The sequence below is a fragment of the Myotis yumanensis genome, unplaced genomic scaffold (assembly GCF_028538775.1).
Source record: "Myotis yumanensis isolate MYYU_CA2020_CCGP unplaced genomic scaffold, mMyoYum1.0.hap1 SCAF_11, whole genome shotgun sequence".
NCBI lineage: Eukaryota > Metazoa > Chordata > Mammalia > Chiroptera > Vespertilionidae > Myotis > Myotis yumanensis.
In genome coordinates this window covers 36,944,729-36,968,597 of record NW_027223762.1, presented here as the reverse complement: position 1 = coordinate 36,968,597, position 23,869 = coordinate 36,944,729, and the positions used below count along the sequence as shown (strand labels likewise).

The 23,869-nt window shown below is 39.8% G+C and overlaps 1 protein-coding gene across 4 annotated transcripts in view; it reads right to left on the bottom strand.

The window, feature by feature from the left end:
• Positions 1 to 7,533: 7,533 nt before the first annotated feature.
• Positions 7,534 to 23,869, bottom strand: part of AFTPH (aftiphilin) — a 60,966-nt gene continuing 44,630 nt past the window's right edge. Inside the window, exons 7-10 of one of the 4 annotated variants that reach the window (XM_070429338.1) lie at positions 22,171 to 22,231; positions 20,577 to 20,660; positions 16,206 to 16,329; positions 7,534 to 8,682 (exon numbers count right to left, since the gene is read on the bottom strand). In XM_070429338.1, the coding sequence (XP_070285439.1) occupies positions 8,538 to 8,682; positions 16,206 to 16,329; positions 20,577 to 20,660; positions 22,171 to 22,231 (414 nt within the window). In that variant the 3' untranslated portion in view covers positions 7,534 to 8,537. Of the gene's footprint in view, positions 8,683 to 16,205; positions 16,330 to 20,576; positions 20,661 to 21,178; positions 21,219 to 22,170; positions 22,232 to 23,869 lie in introns of those variants that run through there. The other 3 variants (XM_070429339.1, XM_070429340.1, XM_070429341.1) reach the window with 3 other exon arrangements.

Below are 23,869 nucleotides of genomic sequence, written 5' to 3'. Positions count from 1 at the left end.
TAAAAGGAATATATAACCAGATGGGATGCATATTCCTTTAGCAGACCCTGGTTAGAACAGGCAACCTATAAAAGACATTCTGGGACATTTAGGGGATTTTAATAGACTGGATTTCGAATGGTGTTCAGAAATTATTGTTAATTTCTTAGATGTGATAACAGGGTTAGCAGAAGAATATCCCTTAATTTTGGATATGATGTTGGTGTGTGTGTTTGGGGGGCGGTGGGAGGCAGTGACATAATTTATTCTGAGATTGTTCAGCAGAGTAAATAAGCAAGTAAATACAATCTAAGATCTCTAAGTTTCAGCTTGGTTCCAGGGAGGAAAATGAGATGCCCCAAAGAATACGACTCACCTTCCTGTGCTCTGCCAGGCCCAGGTGCTTGACAAACCCCAGGGTATGGGCTTTCTGTGTGATCAGGGATGGAATGTGCACCAGCACCTGGCACCTAGTAGGTGTTTAATTGAAGTTGAAGGAATGAATGGACAGTCTTTGTGGGGTTCATCTCCTAGGATGGGCTCTGGCTGAATACCCCCGCCCAACACATTTCCGTCCCACCCACCCTTCAAGCCACCACAGAACAATTGAAAACTTGGGTCCATCACGAGACACGGGTGGGGTGTCAGCCAGGGTCACCTTTAAGGACTTGCCTAGGAAGGTCTGAGGTCTCCCTGAGTCCCCTCAGCATCTCCCTGTGGCTGGGTCTTGGAACTCAGCTACTTCCGTAGCCTCTTGGTTTAAGGCAAAACTAGGTTGTTCAAAGTCCCTCAAACATGAACAGCTGGCCTGCTGGTCCCTAATTATTTCACTGAATTGGGTGCTGCATGTTTAACAGCCTGTACCCTAAAAGGCTCCAAGTCAGGCACCCAATAAGAACTTAGTGATAATAATAATAAAAATAGCTAACATTTATTGAGCAGTATTTCCAAGTGTCATGCTAAGTGTTTAACACAAGTTACCTCTTTAATTCTCCTAAGTAGTTGTATCCCTTGGGGCATCTCATTCTCCTCCCTTGAACCAAGCTGAAACTTAGATATCTTAGATTTTATTTACTTACTTGTTTACTTTGCTGAACAATCTCAGAATAAATTATGTCCACCCACACATACCAACATCATATCCAAGATTAAGGGATATTCTTCGGCTAACCCTATTATCACACCTAAGAAATTGGTTTGTTTTTTAAAAATATGTTTTTATTGATTTCAGAGAGGAAGGGAGAGGGAGAGAGAAACATCAATAATGAGAGAGAATCATTGATTGGCTGCCTCCTGCATGCCCCACACTGAGGATCGAGCTTAAAACCCAGGCATGTACCCTGACCGGGAATTGAACTGTGACCTCCTGGTTCATAGGTTGATGCTCAACCACCGAGCCATGCCGGCTGGGCAATTATGGTATTTTTTTACATGAATTCCTATCCCCATTTTACAGCCCGGTTCACAATGTCACAGTTAGGAAGTGGCAGTGCCAGGACTCAAACTCTGTCACCTCATTCCTGCTTCTCTTCCCAGAGCGATGGTCCGGCCAGATCTTCTGTGGCCTCAGAGGCTCAGGGGTCCTTTGTGCTGGGGCCAGTGAGCACTTGAGGACAGCCTCATGGGAAAGCCACCAGGGCGCTAACGCTGCAACTCCGGGAGGGTCTATTGCTCCCTACCAGGCTCCATGAAGACATGATTATCTACAAGAGCACACGTCCCTTTCTCTCACAGCCTTCGGAAGCACACCAAAGACAATGACAACTTGTGTCATCTTGTATGGAAGTGCCTGGGAGGACCCTTTCCCCAGAGGTCAGCCCGGGAGGTACAGACCAGGGTGCAGACACACCCCTGCAGCTGGGAAAAGGGCTTTCTTGTCAGTCATTGGGGAAAGGGCTTCCTGGCGGGTTCCTCCAGCACCTGAGCTGGGACAGGCCACCCTTTCTCGTCCGTGCTCCTTTCCCTACAACCTCCAGGTTGGTGGAGGCTGGTGTTAGATAAACACCTGTTGTCCCGGGTGGGCTGTGCCCAGATTTCCCACCCCCGACTGCATCCTTTCAACAGGTATCTGGTGACCGGCGTGAGTGCGCCAGCCTGCTTCGCAGATGTTAGGTTCTAGCCACAAAAACCAAAAAAAAAAAAACCCGGGCTGGGAAAGAGGAGTCCAGATTTCACTGCAAACGAAGCTTCCCAGAGCTGCTGACTAAGGATTTTTCTTTCCAAACATCTGAAACAGCAAACAGATTGTAAATTAAGAGGGAGTTACAAGATAGTAGCTGAAGGGAGACAGGCCTCCCTGTGTTCTGGGTTCTAGCTGTGGCCTCCCTGACAGGACCTGGGCAGCCGGGAAAGGCGATTAAACCGGAGGGGGGAGAGGGGGCCGGGGTGGAACAGGGGTGCTGCCGGGGCGTAGCCGGTCACTGGCGAAGAGCACAGGCCTCTTCTTTGAGCCAAGGGAGCGCAGTTCATTCTGACGGGAGGGGGAACACTGGTCTGTGTCAATCTCTTGAGCCCCTGAATGAATGAATCCCACCCAGATCAAAGTTCAGGCTCCCAAGGCAACGCAGCAAAAATAAAGTGAAACAAAGCGAGAACCCACTTCAGCAACGCTCCCCTTGACCGGAGCATTGAGTGAGGAGCTGGGCGGTCCTTGGGCCACACTTCTCTCGTCCCACTGAGTCAAAATAGTCAAATGTCTCCAGCCAGCCGAGGCTTGACTTTATAACGAAAGAGAGCCTCTAGTGTGGTGATAATCCTGCTGGATTTGGGGTCCCAGGATGGGGTGTCTAGGCCCAGAACCTCATGGTTAGGATCACCTCCCCTACCATGCCTGCAACAACTCCAGCCCCAACACGCTAGTCCTGCTTTGTCTAACAGAAAAAGAGGGGGTAGGGTAAATGGGATGGTGAAAGCTGGCAGATGGCCAGGCAGGTTTCAACATGGAGCATGGCTTCAGGTGCCCTTGCCATGTCACTCAAGTTTAATGACTACCAGTGTGACATTTCTTTTCAGGAATATCAAGCTTTGTCTGAGGTCCTAAGCGTGTGGTTTATCTGTGCCTCTCTGAGCCACACTCAGACCTTTCTCAGGCGCCAAGAGGTGCTTGGGTTTGTTCAGAGCTTGCAGAATTGAACTGGTGATTGATAGTATCCTATATAATAAAAGGCTAACATGCAAATCGACTGAACGGCAGAATGACCAGTTGCTATAATGCGCACTGACCACCAGGGGCAGACACTCAACACAGGAGCTGTCCCCTGGTGGTCAGTGTGCTCCCACAGGGGGAGCACCACTCAGCCAGAAGCCGGGCTCTGGCTGAGCACAGTGGCGGTGGCAGGAGCCTCTCCCGCCTCTGCGGCAGCGCTAAGATGTCTGACTGATGGCTCAGGCCTGCTCCCCGTGGACATCCCCTGAGGGCTTCTGGACTGTAAGAGGGAGCAGGCTGGGCTGAGGGATCACCCTCTCCTCCCCCCCCCGCCCCCGCGAGTGTACGGATTTCATGCACCAGGCCTCTAGTAGGGTATATTTTGGAAAAGTTCAGATGGTGCTTGAGGTGGGGTTCTCAGTATCTTTTGGCAAAGGCAAAGCCCAGATTTAGGAAGGATCCCTGTCCAGTTCAGGTTCCCAGGGTCCCCTGCTTAAACTGGGTGAGGAAGCAAACACTCCTTGACACTGTGCCAGGGACCAGGGGACAAACATGACCCAGAAGCTGACCCAGGAGCCTGAAGCCAAAGCCGGAGGGAGAGAGATGAGCAAATTGGTCATCATAAAGCAAGAGGACAGGTGCTGCAACAGCCCTGGCCACACTGAGAGGCTGACACTCTGCTCTGCTTGAGCGTTCAGTCCCTGGGATCAGAAAGACCCGGGGCTCAGGCTCTTCTGCTTCTCGGTTGAGGGACCTGGGGGAAGCTACAGAATGCTGCATGTCTGGGTTTCCTCACCAGGCAATGGAGGCACGTTCAGTTCAGGCACCTCTCAGGGTTACTGGGAGGATTCAGAGAGAGAAGGCCGAGTGCAGGGCCCGTGTCTGGCAGTCTTGTGAAATTCAGAGGCCATACGAGGTCCCTAAAAATATTCAGGCAAAGGCTAACTGACCACCATTCCAGAGGAGATTCAGGAGAGTGTAAATGAAAAGGCCAAGAGTCAGGAAAACTGGCTCAGGTCCTGCCTCTGGCTACAGATGTGTAATGTTGTGCAAGTCAGTTTTCTTGTCCAGCCTTCACTCTCCAGCTCTCAGAATTTTATCATCATTGGCTTTGAACTTTTGCTAGCAATGGAACCCACCCTTTCATCAAATGAGATCTTCTGCAATCCCTCCTTCCAGTTTATCAGCCCAAGGTGTTACTGCTGGACACCCTTTCACTGCAGGACACGGAAGCAGGGCTCCTGGGAGTGGTTTGCAAAGCACTGGGCCAGCCAATGTTCCAGCCCTACCTTAGTTTTCAACTCTATAGACTTAAACCCCTCATTTATACATGAGGGATGGGAGACTTAAAAAAGGGATTATCCAAGATATTAGCTGCTTCTTGGCAATTATATTTAGAACACACAACTCCTAGTCCCCTTCCACCCCACCAGGCTGCTCCCTACTTCCACCCAGGATTTGTCTTAGCATTTGTTCCCTCAAAGGCCCCAGTGCTGGCCTCTATAGATTCTCACCCCGCCCCCCACTCCAGAAAAGCACCAGGAACAGGACAGATCCAGTCTGAAGCATCGCTGTAGCTTGAGACAACTCGTTTCTCTGTGTATTCCTTTACTCAATGAGATGCTGTTTGTATGGGCTGAGAGGTGAAAAACAGGTATGGCCCAGACTTAGGGTTGTCCTACAAACTCTGTTCTCTCCTTTTTCCTTACTACTAGACTCCTTCTTGAACTGCAACTCAGAATAAATGTATGTCCCAGTCTTTTTAGGAGTTACATATGGTGCCACAACTGAACTCTGGCCAATAGAATGTAATTGGACATCATGCGTGTACTTTATGGAAACTGTCCTTAGTGGGAGGAGAATACCCTTCACCCATGATGACTGTAGGCATGGTGGTTGTACCAACAGCCACCTGGGACCATAAGGTACAAACCATGTGTTGAGAACAGTGGAACAGAACAGTAAGAGCTTTTCTCTGATGGTCTTATGAAGCCTCTTTATCAGCCCCAGACTGTTTCCTTCTGTTCTACAGGCAAGAGAAATAAGCTTCTATTGTTGAAGCCACCATTACTATTTTTCATCAACTCTGTCATTGATTGTAAGATAGCATTATTTTATACATCACTAAGAAAAAGAAACCACTGCCAAATAAATGGATACCCTATCCAATTGTATGATACATTCCAACTTCAAAGTTCAAATGTGACACAAGTATGAGTCTTATTACATGAGACGCAGCATTTTGGGTTTTTGTTACAGCTAAGACTAATCCTGATTCAAGAAACACGAGGGAACAGAAAGATGACAAGTTCTAAAGGACATGATAATCATGTAGAGGGAAAAACAAGTTTCTGTATAAAAGAATGACTCATAAAAATAGTAGTGACTGGCCTGTGTGGCTCAATGGTTTGAGTGTTGACCCATGAACCAGGGCACATGCCCGGGTTGTGGGCTCGATCCCCAATAGGGAGAGTGCAGGAGGCAGCCTATCAATGATTCTCTCATCATTGGTATTTCTATCCCTCTCTCTTCCTCTCTGAAATCAATAAAAACATATTTAAAAAATAATAGTGACACATGGCTCAACCTAGGAAAGTTTCCCCTATACTTACCAGTCTGGCTTGGACTGACTGGGGAATTATGTATGGCTATTTGGATTTGGCCATCCAGTGAGACTAGGAGATGAGTGAGCCGGTTTTAAGCTGATTGCTAAACCAGCCTCCACTATGTGTGATTCGGCTGTTAGGGCTGCTGACTCGTTTCTTCTCCCCAATTCTGCAGGGTCCTCCTGGTTGACTTCGAGGAAGACAAATGGACAGCTGATGACCAGGACAAGCTTGCACCTGACAGACTCTCCCTGGGCTGAGATCATAGGACGCTCAAGCCTCTTCCTGCAGCAGCCATTGCTACTGCTTTCTGGGGCGATTGGAGTCCTGGTCTAATGCAAAAAAGAGCTGAGCAGACTACAGCCCTGGCTTTAACCTGACAATCCAATATTAATGTTATCTGTTGTGATTAAAACATCCAGAGCCAATATGATTAACAACAGGGAAACCTTCCTTATCCAAAAGTGGTTGTAAAATGAAACATCCATTCTCTGAGTCATAAAGCAGGATTCCTTTTATGAGGACAGTCCACTTGACCGTTTTAAAATAATGCAATAACTTGTTATTCTCAGTGCTTCTTCCTTATTTTAAGAATATATTTTTATTGATTTCAGAAAGGGAGAGGAAGAGAGATAGAAACATCAATGACGAGAATCACTGACCGGCTGCCTCCTCCATGCCCCCTATTGGGGATCGAGCACACAACCCAGGCATGTGCCCTTGACCTGAATTGAACCTGGGACCCTTCAGTCCACAGGCCGACGCTCTATTCACTGAGCCAAACTAGCTAGGGCAGTGCTCCTTTCTTTGAGTGTCTTGAATTTACCAGGGTTCCCAAGGCCTTCACAATTTTGCTGACTCTATCATTTACTGACTATCTACTCATGCTACAAGTGTTTTACATTGGTTATTTAATACATCAACCTCACAAGTTGGTGGTGTCATTCCATTTTAAAAGATAATTAGGGCTCAGAGTTGATTAACTTCCTCAGGATAACACAGCTAAGGCTCTAAACTTAGGTTGGCGAAGGCTGCCATTACAATTGAGTTTTGCAATGTACTCTAGAAGCAACCTTTTACATGTGAAGTTCTGCTCAGAGCATCTTATCCTTCCATTCAGAAGGTCACGGGGCACTGAAGACTTGTGACTATTCTGAGGAAAAGCCTTCTCTAAAAGGAAAAAAAAAGTTGGGGAAGTGACTGGGAGATAAGCATGGTCACTACAGGCCATATTTAAACGACACTCAGGCAACTGTCCCAATGGCCTGTGTAATAACCTGGCAACACAGGAATCTCTGTCACTGATGGAGGTGCAGAGGGGTTCCACTGAGGCATTCTATAGCAGATGTGAGGGGCTGGGCTTCGGGGCTGCTGACTGCCTATTTCTAATGAAATGTGTCATGTGAGTTTTGGGGGAAGCAATATTTAATAATATTTTACAATCACTTTATAGAAATTTCCTGCTCACCTTAATTTCATGCCTATATTTTCTTGGAAATAAAAAAATTCCCTACCAACTTTTCCTTCACCTTGCCAATTCGGATGAAGATACATCATAATGAATCATGGGAATTTCTTTTATGATCTCGTGTTCTACATAAAAAACAGCCCAGCTACTAAAATGACTGATCCAGTTCTTATGGGCCAGATTTGAATTCTTCCTGGTTTCAACAAAGTGGAAGCCCTACCAAATGGTTTCCTCTGAACTGAAGTACATTAACACAGAGTAACACTTCACATCCAAACTTATTACATTTTCCCCAGATACCAAAGGACAAAGACACCAGGCTAATTTCTTTTAAATTATTTTATTTTTGTGTAAGCTAAAAGGAAATTTACACACTGAAATCTCCAAAGACCTTGGGCATGCACATTACCCTTGTTAGAGGTTCTTCTTTCTACATCTCTCTCTTTTTTTTCCATAGGAATTTCCCCAAACATTTAAAACCCATAGTTTTTACTGTATATACAGCCTAAACCATAGCAATCTATGATTATGTCATTTACACTGTGCAAAATCCTCAAAAAATAGTGGTATGATAGAACGAAAAAAAATCAGTAACAAGTAAATTTCATGGTAAGACATTCATATAATTTGGTCCTTCTCCAAACCAAACTGATTTAAAACAGACACACAATCTCTTTAAACCCCTGCAATCAAGTTCTGACAATGATCCATACCCTTAACAAAGGAGCAATCGATGAAGTACCTTGCAAAAGGTAAAACAGCAATATGCCAGATTGAAAAGATTAAAAAAGAGCACAAAAATTTTAACAAAAGCCAGATCTAAAACAAATCCACCACACACACACACACACACACACACACACACACTCACACACAAATTTAACAATGACTTTGGAGCTTATATATGACAGTAAAAGTAATTCAACATATGATATGAAAAATTAATAGGACATTCAATGCAATCTGAAAAGACTGAAGGGGATTTCACAGACAGTGGAGATTTGAGTTTTTAATTTTCTTTTTTTTTTTTATTTCAAAAGTTTTGTAAGAAGGACACCACCAGTGTATTTCACAAAGACATAAATGTATACACCCCAGCAACACAAAAAGAATAAATCTTCAAAAATGTTCACCCCCGATTATTTACATTTTTTCTAATATAAATTTAGGACTTCAGTATGTAAATAAATATACATTACTATGTATACCTTTCTAGTGTGGCTTACCAACAAATCAGCTGAACTTGAATTTTTTTTAATTACAGCAGGTATGCTTTTGATGGTAGGGGAGGGATGGAGAGAAGGAAAAGCCACTGAAACTGTCCACTTCCTATCTGCTATCAGTCTGCTTTCTCCTGGGAGCTCGTGGAAGGTGTCAACGTGGCTGGGAACATCAACACCTTGGCATGCATGAACGTTAAGTCGGGAAGGCCAGCGATCACCTTGATGGCTTCTTCACTCAGGTGCTCTTCTCTTTTCGGTTTCCTATTGACAAATGCAAAAAAGGAAGTGTGTTAATGTGACTGCTGTGGGCCAAATGGGGGAACACCCACTCTCACGGTGGTCAGTTAGCAATCTATGCGGACTTGAGCACCTTTATCTCTGCTGGTTCCTGAACCTCATGATACTCTTGTGTTGTGTGCTTCCTATGCCAGATGCCAAGTCTCTTATGAAGTTTCATGCCTTACTTACGTATGTTCATCATAGCTGGGCATGTACATACGGATATTCACATGTACCGTGTATAGCTCACAGCTTTACTTTTAAGGCTAGGAGCACCTACTCAGGAATATTTTCAGAATGCTACTAAGCAGAAATATAATCCAGAAACCCTAATAACACTTTGCCCAACTGGATTTCCCCCTGCTCCCAGTGAAACTACCAAAACTACCTCAACATAAAACAAAACATGTTTGGCACAAGACCTTATAAGTCATTTTAACCTTGGGCGCTCTTCATCCCTGAAGGGGAATTCCAGGAGAGAAAGCCCTCAGTTCACAAACACCGGGCCTCAGCCCCAATGGGATGCAGACAGAGGGTCCAAATGCAGCAGCACCAGGGCCGGCTGCTGACACTAAGGATGCACATAGGCAGGAGGGGTTGGGAACAGGGGAAATCTTGAAATCCTGTGCGTTCTCTAGATGAAATACATTTTACTACAATGGCCCCAGGTGCTAGAAATGTGCAGTTTGGTGCCTACCACATATATGAAGAACTCTGGGTGACTCATGTCTTCCCAGCAGGTGAGCCACAGAAAATGCCAACAAAACCTCAAATGTGGCACAAATTGAGCACATGATTGTAATCCAACCTTTATTTTTTTTCCAGGAAATTAAATATATTGAAAGAATAGTTATAGTGATAAAAATATTGATGTTAAACCAAAGTTCATTTAAAATCATTTACTCTAAAAAGCCTGACCTCTTTTATGATAAAGGATAGTTGGTACTCTATTAGGTGTGACACAAGTTATTCCTGCCACCTACTATACATATTTTCTTTGTTCTAGGGATGGGCAGCAGAAAGTCAGGAGATAATGCAAGAAAGAGATGCAGACCTTTATTTTATTCCTACATTTTTCTATTGTTACCATTTTTAAATTCAGGCTGAAATCGATTCAAACGTCAGACTTTTAGGACCAAAGTTAAAGTTGTTCAATGGGGCACAGGGGTCACCTTTAGGCACATTGAAACTATCAGCAGATCAACCAATACTGAACTGAGTTCTAGGGTTTCTCAGCAGAATTTTTTCTGATAAAAATCTACATTTCATTGTACTTAAATGGTGGCAAAACTATTAGGTGGATGTTTAATGGGGAACCGATATCTGCATCATTCTGAAGTAAAAGCAGATTGTCCTCTTTTTAGTTTAAAAGTGAAAAAACTGAAAGTATAAAATGGAAAAGGTTAGCCTCTCACCAATAGTCAATCTTAGCATCACCAACGATGGAGTCACCCAGACGTTATGTGTCTTCCGACGTGACACAACACCTATGATGCATTCTAGGCAAGGGTTTACCTGTCTTCATCAAACCTCCAGATATAATTTCCAGTTTACAGTAAAGAAGGGGAATCAAGGAACATATTAAATACTACTTGGACACAGACAAATCCAGAGGTTGGGATGTTCTTGGGCATAACTAGATTGATTATTTTAACAAGCTAATGTTATAAAATGAAAAGCAAAAGGAATCAAGGGTAGCTATGCTGGGTTAAAAGGGACTTAAGAGCCATAATAGCTAGGTACAATAGCATTAGATTGAATATTGGTTTGGACAAAGCAGAGAGAAAGGGCATTGTCAGAGAAATCTGAATATAGCCTGAGTATTAGATGAAATGAAAAATTTTTTTTTTTAAATTGACAGATGGAGATCACTGATTGCAAGAGTAGATTTAATTCAGTATGGACTATAAAAATCTCATTTTTGATTAAAATAACACAAGTATGTGCATATTTACATAGAAAAAATCTGAAAGAATTTGCTCTAAGAAGTTATAGTGATCTGAGTGGTAAGAATGTGATAATTTAAATTTTTTGTTGGCTTGTATTTTGTAACTTTCTACAACATATCCTACTGCTTTGCAATGATAAAAGGTTACTAACAGCAGTAACAAAATTGTACCTCAATGGACTTCCTCATTTGTGGAGTACAATTGGGGTATGGGAAAGGAAGAACCTTCTACCCAAGGAATACTTGGTAAACATTATTCTAGTGTTTCTACCAATTGCCTTATTTCAGAGGCACTACTTGGAGGCAATATGAAGCTGTATTTAAAAATAAGAAAAAGTTTTCTTTGTGCATTTATCTGTAGTCACTGCACATTGATGTGATCTAGTTTTCTTAAAATATAAGGAAGAACATGCTTGTGGAGAATTTGAAAATAAAAAGTTATATCATGACCTTTTCTCAAATCAAAGGCAGTGACCTAATTTTCATTTATAGTGTCTCCAGTTAAGATTTATCCTTTTTGTCAAGGAAATACAATTAAGAGTCCAGAAATAAACCTATACATTTATGGCAAATTGATTTTCAACAAGGGTGCCAAGACCATTCTATGGGGGATGAGAGGAAAGAACAGTCTTTTTAACAAACAGCGCTTGTACAACTGGATATCCACAGGCAAAAGAACAAAGTTGGACTCCTATCTCACATCATATTAAAAAATTAACTCAAAATGGATCAAAGAGCTAAATGTAAGAGTTGAAACTATAAAACTTCTTAGAAGAAAACCTAGAATGTTCCTGACCTTGAAGTAGGCATTGCTTTCTTAGATAGGACACCTAAAGCACAAGCAACAAAAGATAAATTGTATTCATAAAAACTAAGAGACTTTTGTTAATTCTCTTCAATGAGGGCCAAGCAGCCTCCCCAGCAGACGCAGAGATGCAGATCTTTGTGAAGACCCTGACTGGTAAGGGTCGAGCCCAGTGACACCACTGAGAATGTCAACGCTAAAATGCAAGAAAAGGAGGGCATCCCGCCTGACCAGCAGTGTCTGATTTTTTGTGGCAAACAGCTGGAGATGGCCCCACTCTCTCAGACTACAATATTCAGAGAGTCCACCCTGTACTTGGTACTTCATCTGCGGGGTGGCATCAAGGAGCCCTCCCTCCACCAGCTTGCCCAGAAGTACAACTGCGGCGAGATGATCTGCCACAAGTGTTACGTATGCCAATACCCCTGCCCGTACCCACCATGCTGTCAAATGCTGCAAAAAGTGTGGCCACACCAACAACTTATGCTCCAAGGAGAAGAGTAAATAAGGCCTCTCCACCATCTTCTTGGCCCACAGAGTGGTCTCCCTGCCTGTACCCTGTGGCCCTGGGGCCTCGATAAAGTTTCCCTTTTGTTGAGAAAATTAAGAAACTTTCATGTTTCACAGGACACTATCAAGAATGTGAAAAAACAACCTACAGAATGACAAAATATTTGCAAAACATATACCTGATAAAGGCCCAGTACCCAGAATATGTAAAGAATTCATATATATATATATATATATATATATATATATATATATATATATATGGGCAATATGCAAATTAGGCCAGGACGCCATAACAGTCACGACCAGCTCAGGAGGAGGGGCCTGGCATGGGCCCAGAGCCTGAGAGAACAACAGACAGGGTGGCCCACGCCCGGCCCCAGAGAGAACAACCCGCGGGGGGGAGCCCGGAGTGGAGACACAAACCCGCAGGGGGGCCCGGTTTGATTTTGATCAAGGGTATGTACCTAGGCTCCTCCCTGGCCAGGGCCCAGGTCAGGGATCATGCAGGAGGCAACCAATCGAAGTGTGCCTCTCACATTGATGTTTCTCTCTGTCTTTCCCTCTCTCTTCCACGCTCTCTAAAAATCAATGGGAAAATACCCTCATATGAGGATAAAAAAAAAAAAAGAAATGTCATACCCTATGAAAGAGACATCTTGAAAATGCCTAAAGAAAGTTGTCATTTTTTCGTGGTGAAGGGACTGGAGTCCGTGTTGATGAAAACACCTTGGCGGCTGCAGCAGCCGGCAGTGGCAGCAGCAGTGGGGTGATGGGGGTGGCACCTTCCCCTGATCAGCCCAGTTGCCACCCGCAGAGGGAGGCCAGACTGTGGCTTATGCCCGCTCCTAAGCCATCAGTAGGATATCCCCTGAGGGCTCCTGGACTGTGAGAGGGGGTAGGCTGGGCTGAGGAACACCCCCTCCCTCCAGTGCACAAATTTCATGCACTGGGCCTCTCATAATAATGATGACAAATTACCCAATTAAAATATTGGGAAAGTTTGTGAATAGACATTTCTCTAAAGAGATACAAATGGTCAATAGGCACCTGAAAAGATGCTCAACGTCATTAGCCACCAGGGAAATGCAAATCAAAATGACAATGAGCTACCACTTCATACTCACCGGGATGACTATAATCAAAAAGTCAGACAAAAACAAGCCTTGGTGAGAATGTGGAGAAATGGGAACTCTTATACATTATCGGTGGGAATGTAAAATAGTGCCACTACTTTGGAAAAACAATTTGGCAGTTACTCAAAAAGTTAAACAGAGAGTTACCATTTGACCCAGCAGTTCCACTCCCAAGAAAACAGAAAACATTTGTCTACACAAAAACTCATAATAAATGCAGTAGCATTACTCATAACTGTAAAAACGTAAGATCAATCCAAATGTCCAGCAATTTATTAATGCAATAGCAAAATGTGGTATGTCCACAAAATGCAGCCACAAAAGAACACAAAGTACTGATATATGCAGCAACATGGCTGAACCTGAAAACATTATGCTAAGTGAAAGAAGCCAGGCACAAAAGGCTGCATATTGTATGATTCCATTTATATGAAACTAGAGGCCTGATGCACGATTCATGGAATCGGGCCAAAACCAGCTTTTCGACATCCCCTGAGGGGTCCCAGATTGTGAGAGGGCGCAGGGACCCCACTAGTGCATGATTGGGGCAGGGAGGGATGCCGGAGGTTGGCCAGCTGAGGAGGAGGTTGGACGTGGCAGGTTGGCCGCGGGAGGGCTCCAGGGCATGTCTGTCCTGTCTCGCTCAGTCCCGATCAGCCGGACCCCAGCAGCAAGCTAACCTACCGGGGTAGAGCATCTGCCTCCTGGTGGTCAGTGCACATCATAGCGAGCAGTTGAGCGGCCTTAGCCTATCATTAGCATATTATACTTTGATTGGTTGAAAGGCTGACTAGTCACTTAGTATATTAGGTTTTTACTATATAGGATAGCCAGAATAGGCAAATGCAAAGGGAGAAAGCACTTTAGTGGTGGCCAGGGGCTGGGAAAAGTGGCTAATGAGTATAGGGTTTCTTTTAGGAGTGATAAAAATGTTAGGGAATTAGATAGTGGTGATGGTTGTGCAACCTCATGAATATACTGAAAACCACTGAATTGTACACTTGAGAAGGATGAATTTTATCTCAATTAAAAGGTAAGAAAAAAAAAGATGTATCCCTTTTGACAATTAGTCCTTTGGCTTGTATAAACTTTAGTTAGAGATCTGTGGCTACTAACTAGCTGGCCAAAATTAAGAAATTATTTTTCTCTCTATTAGTAAAGGTAAACAAGAAAATAAAACATGTGCTTTCTCTCACACATGCAAAGCACTTAGAAAGGATGGGATCTTGTTTGTTACATGTAAAATTCCTCTACCTAGACCACTATTTCTTAACCGTTTCTTACCCTACAGTCCCTCAATGCTCTGCTCTATCTTCTATATACTATCAAGAGCCAAGAAGATTTTGCTGAGCTTTACATTTTATAGTTTACTCAAAAACAAACACAAAAATGACAGAAACAAAAGAAAAACAACTAGACACCTAAAATGCTTTCTGGAGCCATATATGTCACCCCCTTTTTCTTTTCTGTAGGATTGAGAAGTACTTATGGGGACAATTTTATAGTATTACCTTCAAATTGTAAGACTTGTGAATATTTGTACTTCTCACCACTTTCAAACAACTAATTCCTCAAAACAGAAAATACAAAGTTGGCAGCTTGTTTTCTTTTCAATTTATTGTGTTTAAATATAAAGCTGAACAGGTAGTAAAGAGTAATTCAATGCAGCCACAACACTGATGGTCAGTAGGATACACACTATAGTTTTAGTTCATTCCATAATAGTATAGAATAAGGGAAAACATCAAAATAACCTCTTAAAGTGATAGAGGAGTTGGAAAAGTTCCCTAGTGTACATACAGCATGTTTCAAGGATGAACTAAAAAGTTAGGAGAGTTAATGTGGTTTAGAGCTCCTCCTAATGGCGAAAAGAATGAATTCTCATCATTGGGCTGTCCATAACTCTACTATAAATAGTTTGTTCAGTGAGACTGCAGAGGAAAAAAGGAATGGAAATAGTATGATTGTCCTTAGAAAAGACTGTCCGAAAAATAGCTGGATAAAGCCCAAACAATAAAAACATCAGTTTTTTTGTGTGTGTTTTTTTAAGTTAAGCGTGCATTAGGTTTTGGTTAACACATATAGAAAAAATGGAGAAATTTGAATGAGAAGAATTTCAATTTGAAAATATGATTTATTTGGGAATAGAAAAAGTTAGAAAGCAAGTAAAACACTCGCATTGGCTTAATTTACAAGTAGGTTGACTTAATAGTAGGTTTTAACAGTGTCAGGTAGCCTTACTATGAAGAAATAGGGGTAATGAGAGCAATGGAGAGAATCTGTGGACAAATAAGCATGTGCATGCTACAAATCCATTTCAGGGAAGTTAATCCATAATTATAATTACAAGACAAATAATGGATTTTCATAATTATAAATAATTTTCATAATTTAATAATAATAAATTTCTGTAGACTGAATGCTTAAACATTTTAAAGTGTTGATGTATCATGGATGTGGGACAGCAGAGTTTGTATGCTAATCAACCAATATTTGCTCTTGCAGTAGTGATTAGCTTCCTATTACGAACCGGGTTACTCCTATGGCTAACATGTCAAAGCAATGGCTTATTCCAGTGCTTAACCATGTAAAACTAAAGGTTTCCTGAATCCTAAACACAAGGCCCAAGTAACATTCCTTGTATCTCGTTCTGACACCGAGAGATAACTACTTTTCTAGGCCATGTCCCTGAAGGGGGTCCCAGAAACCTCAGTAAGAGAGGTGCTGCACATGTAAGAATTCAGAAAATAAAACAACGACTCTAGGAGTGTGAGACTGGGTTCCCAAAGATTTCAGGAAGTTATGAAGGATAAGAGGGACTCTTTCTACAGTGGCTTTATGATCTTAATACTTAACCAGAATTCTTCTCCACAAAGTTGGGGGTGGGAGGAGAGAAAAATCCACATCTATTAGTCCTTTCTAGTTTCTCATGAAATAGACTGCTCTAATATAGTTCAATTTTAAACATCTGACACCATTTTATGGAATTAGGCATTATTAGTTTTTACAAACATAAAGTGAATCTTAACACAATACTCTGAAATGCTTTCCCATTTGGGCTGTTTAAACACAGAATTCAAAGTCAGGGTAAACACTAACTGCTTACCTGGTAGATGTGCTTGTCTTCTCAACTGTGGACATGAGTCTTGCAAATGCATCAGTCACTTTGAGGCTTGGGGTGGAGATTTCCAGCTTAGACGTTGTTAACTCATACAACTCTGGATCCACACCTTATAGTATAAAATGATAGTCAGTGATGGCAAGCTGCAATGGGTCACTCAATTAGCCACAATCCAAGATGCAAAAGGCAATTGTTCTGTAAACATCTGAGTCTTTTATAAGCACAACACATCTTTAGTATACTATACTACTGTATTTATTTTTTAAATTATAAGTTTCACTTTTCAGAGTTCTTATAAAATAGGAAAATACTTTCAAAATTCCACTTTGGTATATGTATAGACTTTAACATAATACCATCCAAACACTCTAAAATTCTATCTCCTATAGAAAACTCCCTCAATTTTGGATTGGTTTGCAATATGAAAGTTAATAATGTTTTATAAGTAGAATGCACATGATTTATTATACAATAGGATGACTCAATTTTTAAATTGACTGATTAACCACATTTTTTGAACCTCTCCTGCTACCTTCTTGACCATTTTCCTGCATTCTTTTCTTTCACACCAAAGGATTTGGAAGGTAATATAAAGTTTCAAATATGGTAAATGATTTGGTTAGTTTAAATATTCTGAAAATTTGAGGGGATAAGATATTACTCAAAGCATTAAATTATTACTAAAGATAAATTATATATCAAGTTGTTTTTTCCTAAGAAGTGGGAGGGTATAATATTCTCAGAAAAAGTGAAAAAAGAACTACTTTTGGATGAAATAAAAATTGTCTCAAGGGTTAATTATATTTCTATAGTCTCATATCTATATCTAGTAGCTATGAGACCAAATATCTTTTTTTAAAAAATATATTTTATTGATTTTTGTTACAGAGAGGAAGGGAGAGGGATAGAGAGTTAGAAACATCGATGAGAGAGAAACATCAATCAGCTGCCTCCTGCACACCCCCTACTGGGGATGTGCCTGCAACGAAGGTACATGCCCTTGACATGAATCGAACCTGGGACCCTTGAGTCCGCAGGCCGACGCTCTATCCACTGAGCCAAACCGGTCAGGGCCCACATATCTTTAAAAAAAAATTTTTTTTTTTCAGAGAGGAAGGGAGAGGGAGAGAGAAATGGAAACATCAATGACGAGAGAGAATCATTGATTGGCTGCCTCCTGCAGGATCAAGCCTGCAACCAGGGCATATGCCCTTGACCAGAATCGAACCTGGGACCCTTCAGTTCGAAGGCCAACACTCTGTCCACTGAGCCAAACTGGCTAGTGCTAGACCAAATATTTTGTCAGAGGAATTCAAAATGAAGCTGTGTTAGAGTATTAGATTTGCTGTAAGTCTATAAAAATCCTCCCCTTATCTGACTTCAGTAAAATATACATATCTATTTTTATATTTCTCTTGAATATAGATTTATATTAAATAAGATTACGAAAACAATGAAAAGAACAATTACATATTTCAACTCAAGCTAAAATTTGGATAATAAAGATAATGAGATAAAAAATTTTTAATTGTACACTCCTCTTGGCCCCAGCAAATTACTTGAGAAAAGTTCAGTAGTTTCAGCGTATAACAGAAAAACAGACTGTCAGGGAAAATGTCTTGTAGTTTCATCAATCTTTATTTTTTAACAAGCTCTGATGATCAGCTAATAAAAATTACATATAAATGCACATATTGATATTAACAAGTTTCCTCCTTTTAGGATATTTCAAGATTAAGAAAAAAAAAACCCACAGGAACTGCCTTCAACTTAGGAAACAATTAGCAGATGTAAACATAGATCTCAGATGTTTACAGAAATCAAACAAGCAAAAGCAGCTTCCACATTTACCATGTCCAACAAGGGAGGAAGGCTATAGAAAATGTTTGTTGACTCTCCCAAGTTCTTAATATTTCATTAAGGTACAATTTCAAAATATATTTAGAAGGCCTTTTATAATAAGTATATAGGTTGCAATTAAAATGTACAAAATTATAGATGCCTGTAAAGGGACTAAACGAATCCAAAGTACCTCTTTCGTCCACTGTGAAAGGTTAGCTTCTAAGTAACCACAAAATGTCAGTAGCTGTTTAAGGAATAATGCAGAATGAAAAACTGCATTCTGACTGGCAACAGAAAATTGCTGGTAAAAGTTTACTTGGATTTTTAAAATATTGGCTACTTGGCTGTCAAAGAGTAAAGTGGGAGATTAAAAAACAAAACAATCAACCTCCCCCAGCCGAAAACAAACTATCCCATGCACGAAAAGAAAAACAACAGTACTATGGCCTTTTTAAAAAACAAAATAACTCCCTACTCTATACGAATAATTAGACTAATTATTTTTAATAGAAGAATTTTTTTTAAACAAAACCTCAATGAGGCATAGTTTAGTTACATAACTAAAGCTAGCCAACCAAGTTCTATGCCAACCTCCTGTCTCACACACAAAATAATTAACCGCAAGCTGAGACAAAATGACTTTCCCAGAAACAAGTCAGAAAAAGTGCAAGCAAATAGTGAAATGGAATACTAAGAAAGGTGTTGATACCTGTGGCTTGATGGTAAGTTTTAACAAAACCCAATAGCAATAAAAAGGCAAAGCAACTTTATAGTAATCAAGTTTATACAGCAGCTAGAGCATATAATGAAAATACAGAATGAAAATATTTAAAAAGTAATGAGGACCGCATTTGACCATGCTAATTTCACTTCTATCACAGCTCTAAGCTTCTCTCAAAGCTACTGAGCCTGGTTATCAGGTTATTTCTGTACTTCTTTATATGGTTAGATTATCTATGGATGATTTTAACTGAGTTTAAAATGTAACCAAAAATTAAAGTTAAACCAGATTTTTAGGCATCTAAAAATAGCGACCTCATTTAAATTATAATACAGTTCATGACAAAACAAAGCTAAGAGCAAATTAAAAATGGGAGCTTGGTAATTCATTCTTGGGACCTGTACAGTTATAAGGAAATCGATACACACTTTCCCCCCTATTTAGTATTAAAAACAACTAATTAGCTCACCCAGGTCATTACATAGCTCAAATGTATTTAGAAGTAATATAAGTAAATAGTAAAATATCATTTTGAAGTCACAACCAGACACAGATTGGTTTTTTCATATGCTTGCAAAATCTTGGAAACAATGAACATGATAACCAGGGCTTAGATTGGAGGAACCGAGTCATTCTACCAAATGGCCTTGGACCTTCCTTACAGCAGGGTCAGATTTCCATAACCAGACCTTGGAGAAGGGCATCCACATCCCAGGCTCACTCTTAGCTGACTCTTACTCTCCCCCATTTCCCATCATGGCACCTAAACTGCTGGAAGTGGGTGGCAGGGTTATCTAGTTGAATAGGATAAACCCAGCAAATTCTCAGGAACCAGGCTGACTGTAACTGGCCACCAGTGGGGGCACAGAGAGATCCTCGCTATGCATTCTGGGCACCAGCATCTATACATAGCACCCCAATGGCTATCTGATGATCAATGGGCATGATGATTACCAGATCACAAGATGGGATGACAGAGTCATTAAAATCATATTAAATAAAATGTAAACATAAAAATGCCATTATATTTTAATCTTTTATTCAGTTAGACAATGACAAAATACATTAGTTCTTTGGTCAATGAACTGAACTTTCGCAGGGCTGCACATTAACAGGCACTCCAAGTAAGGTTTATTTCTAACTTTTAGTATCTCATAGCAATTATTTTCTATTATTAACTTTTGTAACTTTTTTCCTCCACATGGAAAACTAACAGTAAACTTTCTACTTAAGAGCTACATGAAGACAATAATAGTTCTATGTGGCACTATATAACTAAGTGCTAGATTCCAACATTTTGGAACCTAATTATACATTCAGCACTAATAAACAATTAATTGAATGCTAGCATTTGTAAAGGTTCTATTATCACAGGCACTACAATGTAAAGTCATCTTTGTGTACTAAAATATTCTTATATCTCTAAACTTTTATTTTTTCAAATGGCTTTATAGAATATGCTTGAAAAAATAAGCATATCAAATATCACATTTTTCATTTATAGGAAAAAAAACTCCTGCCTTTAAATAAGGACATTAGGACTGTTTTATTCCTAGAAATGACTTTGAGCTCTGAATATTACACTCTGAGAAAGTTTTCTTTAAAATACATTTCACATAAGTCATTTGCTATAGTCAGCTACTGGAAAATAACAATAGACAGGTGAAAGAAAAGTATTAGAAAGACATCAAAGAGAATACAATCTACTTATTTCCTTGTTTATAGGAAAGTCAAGTGATGTGGTCATGCTTTCAGTAAATAAACTAGAATTGTGGTTTTGACACTCTGCTGACCTGGGATTGTGGTGCTGCTGCTAGAGCTACTGTCATCCACGGGCCCAAAGAAATCAAGGTTCAGAAGAGTGGAACCTCCACTAGCTTGAAATTCAGTGACCGTGTTGGTAGGCAGCCACACAGAAGGTAAGCCAAGGGAGGAGGGGTTATGTGTAAAAAGGGGTAAGACACACACTTGAACATGCAGGTTATAATTAGTAGTCATTACACATTTTAAAATTAACATTAAAACAATGTGTACAGTATTAGTTTTTCATTACTAAGGACATTTCTGAAGTAACAATTTAATTTGATGTACATTTTCTCATGTACAAGGTAAATAATTTAACACTTTAGTAAGGTTTTAGTTAGAAGTTCAGTTCTTTCAATCAAACTCGAAGCCATAGCAGAAAGACCAAGGGAAAATATACCCGTTAAAGGGAAACAATACTTTAATCTCAACCCAACATTAAATCACTGCATATGCCCAAATCAATCTTTCATGTTAGTAATGCTGGTTTCCAATTAATAATGTTTAAAAAGTGACAAAGTTTTCAGTTTTAGGACACACACCAATACATTAATTTAGTTTAAAATAAAACAATATGTCATAACTGCCCTACCCTGATGTGCAAGCTCAAGCTGTACTGTTCCCCTTTAACTCTGAAACAGTAATCAGAAATAATATACATTTTTAAAGAAGTTGTTTGTTAATAAAAAGCACGATGATTTGACTAAATAAGACACCAGACAACAGCAAGAGGTGCATCCAGGCTTTCCTTCAGCACTGTTATTCAATTGGATGCTTTCCAAATATCCTAGCCCCCATTCTAAGGCAAAACTGACAGAATGCTTTAGGCAATGGCTCAAACTACCGATGACGTAAAGGAGTAAAGAGTAATTGTATCTTAGGGTCAAATTAAAACTTGTGGTGTCAACACTTTGGAAAGTTAGCGTTTCACGTTATTTTAAAGACTCCACATTACTAAAATAAGCTTTGCCTTTTTCAAGAATTTCTCTTAAAGCCGTGAGTGAAAACAATTATTTCTGGAACTACTTACCAGCATTTTGAGATAAATTTTAGAAAAGGATCATGAAAATCATTCACTTCCTATTTGCATATAAGTGCTCTATAAAATATTATTAAATCTGAAAACTACATTGAATCAATAAATATGGGTCTATTTGCATTGTTTTTAGTTAAATAACTGTGCTTTGTGCTTTAAAGCAGCCTCTCGTCACAAGACTTTGCATCCAAGAAAATTCTATAAATTAAAAACTGCAGAAAAAAATTTCAAGTAAATTGACCCTACCTAAAATACCATTTAAACTACCTACATATTTGTAAAAAATAAAGACGTTTTTTGACTTAAGATGAAGAAATTAAAAATGTACCTAACTACTACTACCTATATTTAGCCATTAATGCTAATTAATAGTAGTAATGGCTGACTTCTTGAGCAATTACTATTCAGAAAGAAAGCCTGAATTTCCAAAGATAAGAATAAGAAGTTATGTTCAAACAAAAAAGGAAATCAGCAGAGAGAAGTTTGTCTGAACTTTGTAGCTTTCTTAACTCTAGCTCTGGTGCTAGAGGCTCTACGGAGAGACGTACCATCTAAAGGGTTAGTAAGGCCACTGCTACTCCAGTCAAACTGGACGGGTGGTAGAGACTCCTAGAGTTGAAAACCAAAAAATCAAAATTAATCAGTACAGATTGTATCAACAAAAAGAATCCTTTACAAAGAAAAAATCTATTATATTATAGCAAGATAATTAGGCAATAAAATTCCTAAAGACAAAATTGGGATAATTTACAATTTCAGAAGGTTACCTGCAAATAATATTAACCCAGACTGAAATTGCAAAATTTACAAACAGTACAGCTTGACATTGAAAAAGTTGTATCTGAAAAATGGAATTATCTTTACAGTTCAAACAGAAATTTATGGACTGTTTCTATGTCAAGATTTCAATCAATTCTCAAATCATTATTTAAGCTATTGGCTTTATTACAATAAAAACATTAAAATGTATAAAATATCAGACCCTTTTCACTAGTGTGATAACTTTAAATGACTTGGCACTTAAAAATAGCATAATGCAATAGAGAAGGTATCCTATTAGAATTGAGGAAATTTGGATGATCTGAAACTGAGCAACTACTCAGTAACTATTTGTATGACCATATATGGTTAATTTAGTTGGTCTTGTTATATACAAAATGAGAAAGTTCAAAGTCCTAGGTCTCTGGTTCTTTACAATTTTCCAAATTGTACATATAAGATGGAAAGTAATACAAAACATTTTAAAAATGAGTATTGCTTTAAGAATATTCTTTTTTTTTATTTTAAGAATATTCTTGGTGAGAAAAAATTATGGTTTTTGGTTTCCTTTCTTTCTTTCATGTTGGGGCAGTGTTGACAACACTTACTGAAATAACCTGTTGTTTTATTAGACTCAGTATCAACATGTTATCTTTTTTTTGCATTGCTTTACTGTATGTGTGTGTATGTATATATATATATATATACACACATATACATACACACACATATACACACACACTTTATTGTAAGGTAGGTACTATTTAAACTTAATACTCATTTTTTTTTCTGTGTAAAGACATTGAAAGGAGCATGAAACCATTATTTCTGAAAGTCTAAAACCATGATATTGTAATAACAATTATCTTCATAACAGGGATACCAATCACAGGCATGCTACTATAAGCATCTAGTTGTCCCAAATTAGGTCAGGGGGAGGGATATAAACAAAGTAAAATGCTAACACTAGTGGGTGCCAGGGGTTAGGGATAGTTGTGGGAGTGGGGTGAGGAGTGGGCAGTGGAGCAGGAAGTATTAAGGGAGTTCTTTGTGCCGATGGAGGAGTTCTATATCTGGATTGCAGTGTGGTTATATGAATATTTCCACATGATAAAAATGATACAGAACTATGCACACATATTGTACAATGGTCATATTAGTTGTGTGATATTGTACCATAATTATGTAAGATGTAAACATGAGGGAAACTGGTGAAGGGTATAAGGTACCTCTTCCGTATTATTTTTGCAGCTTCCAGTGAATCTATACTTATTTTAACAAAAAATGGTGAAAATCTAGTTTATAACCTAGTTGTAAGACTGATAAACAAAATTTAGAAAAGGTCTTCTTTAGCTGATCTCAAAGACAAACAAACAAAAAGCTCTAGGTAGGCATTCCAACAGATTCAACTAATATATTCTACTTCTACACCTTTAGTCATATTCAACATTGACTGAATGGACAAAACCCAATTTATGTAGTAACAAC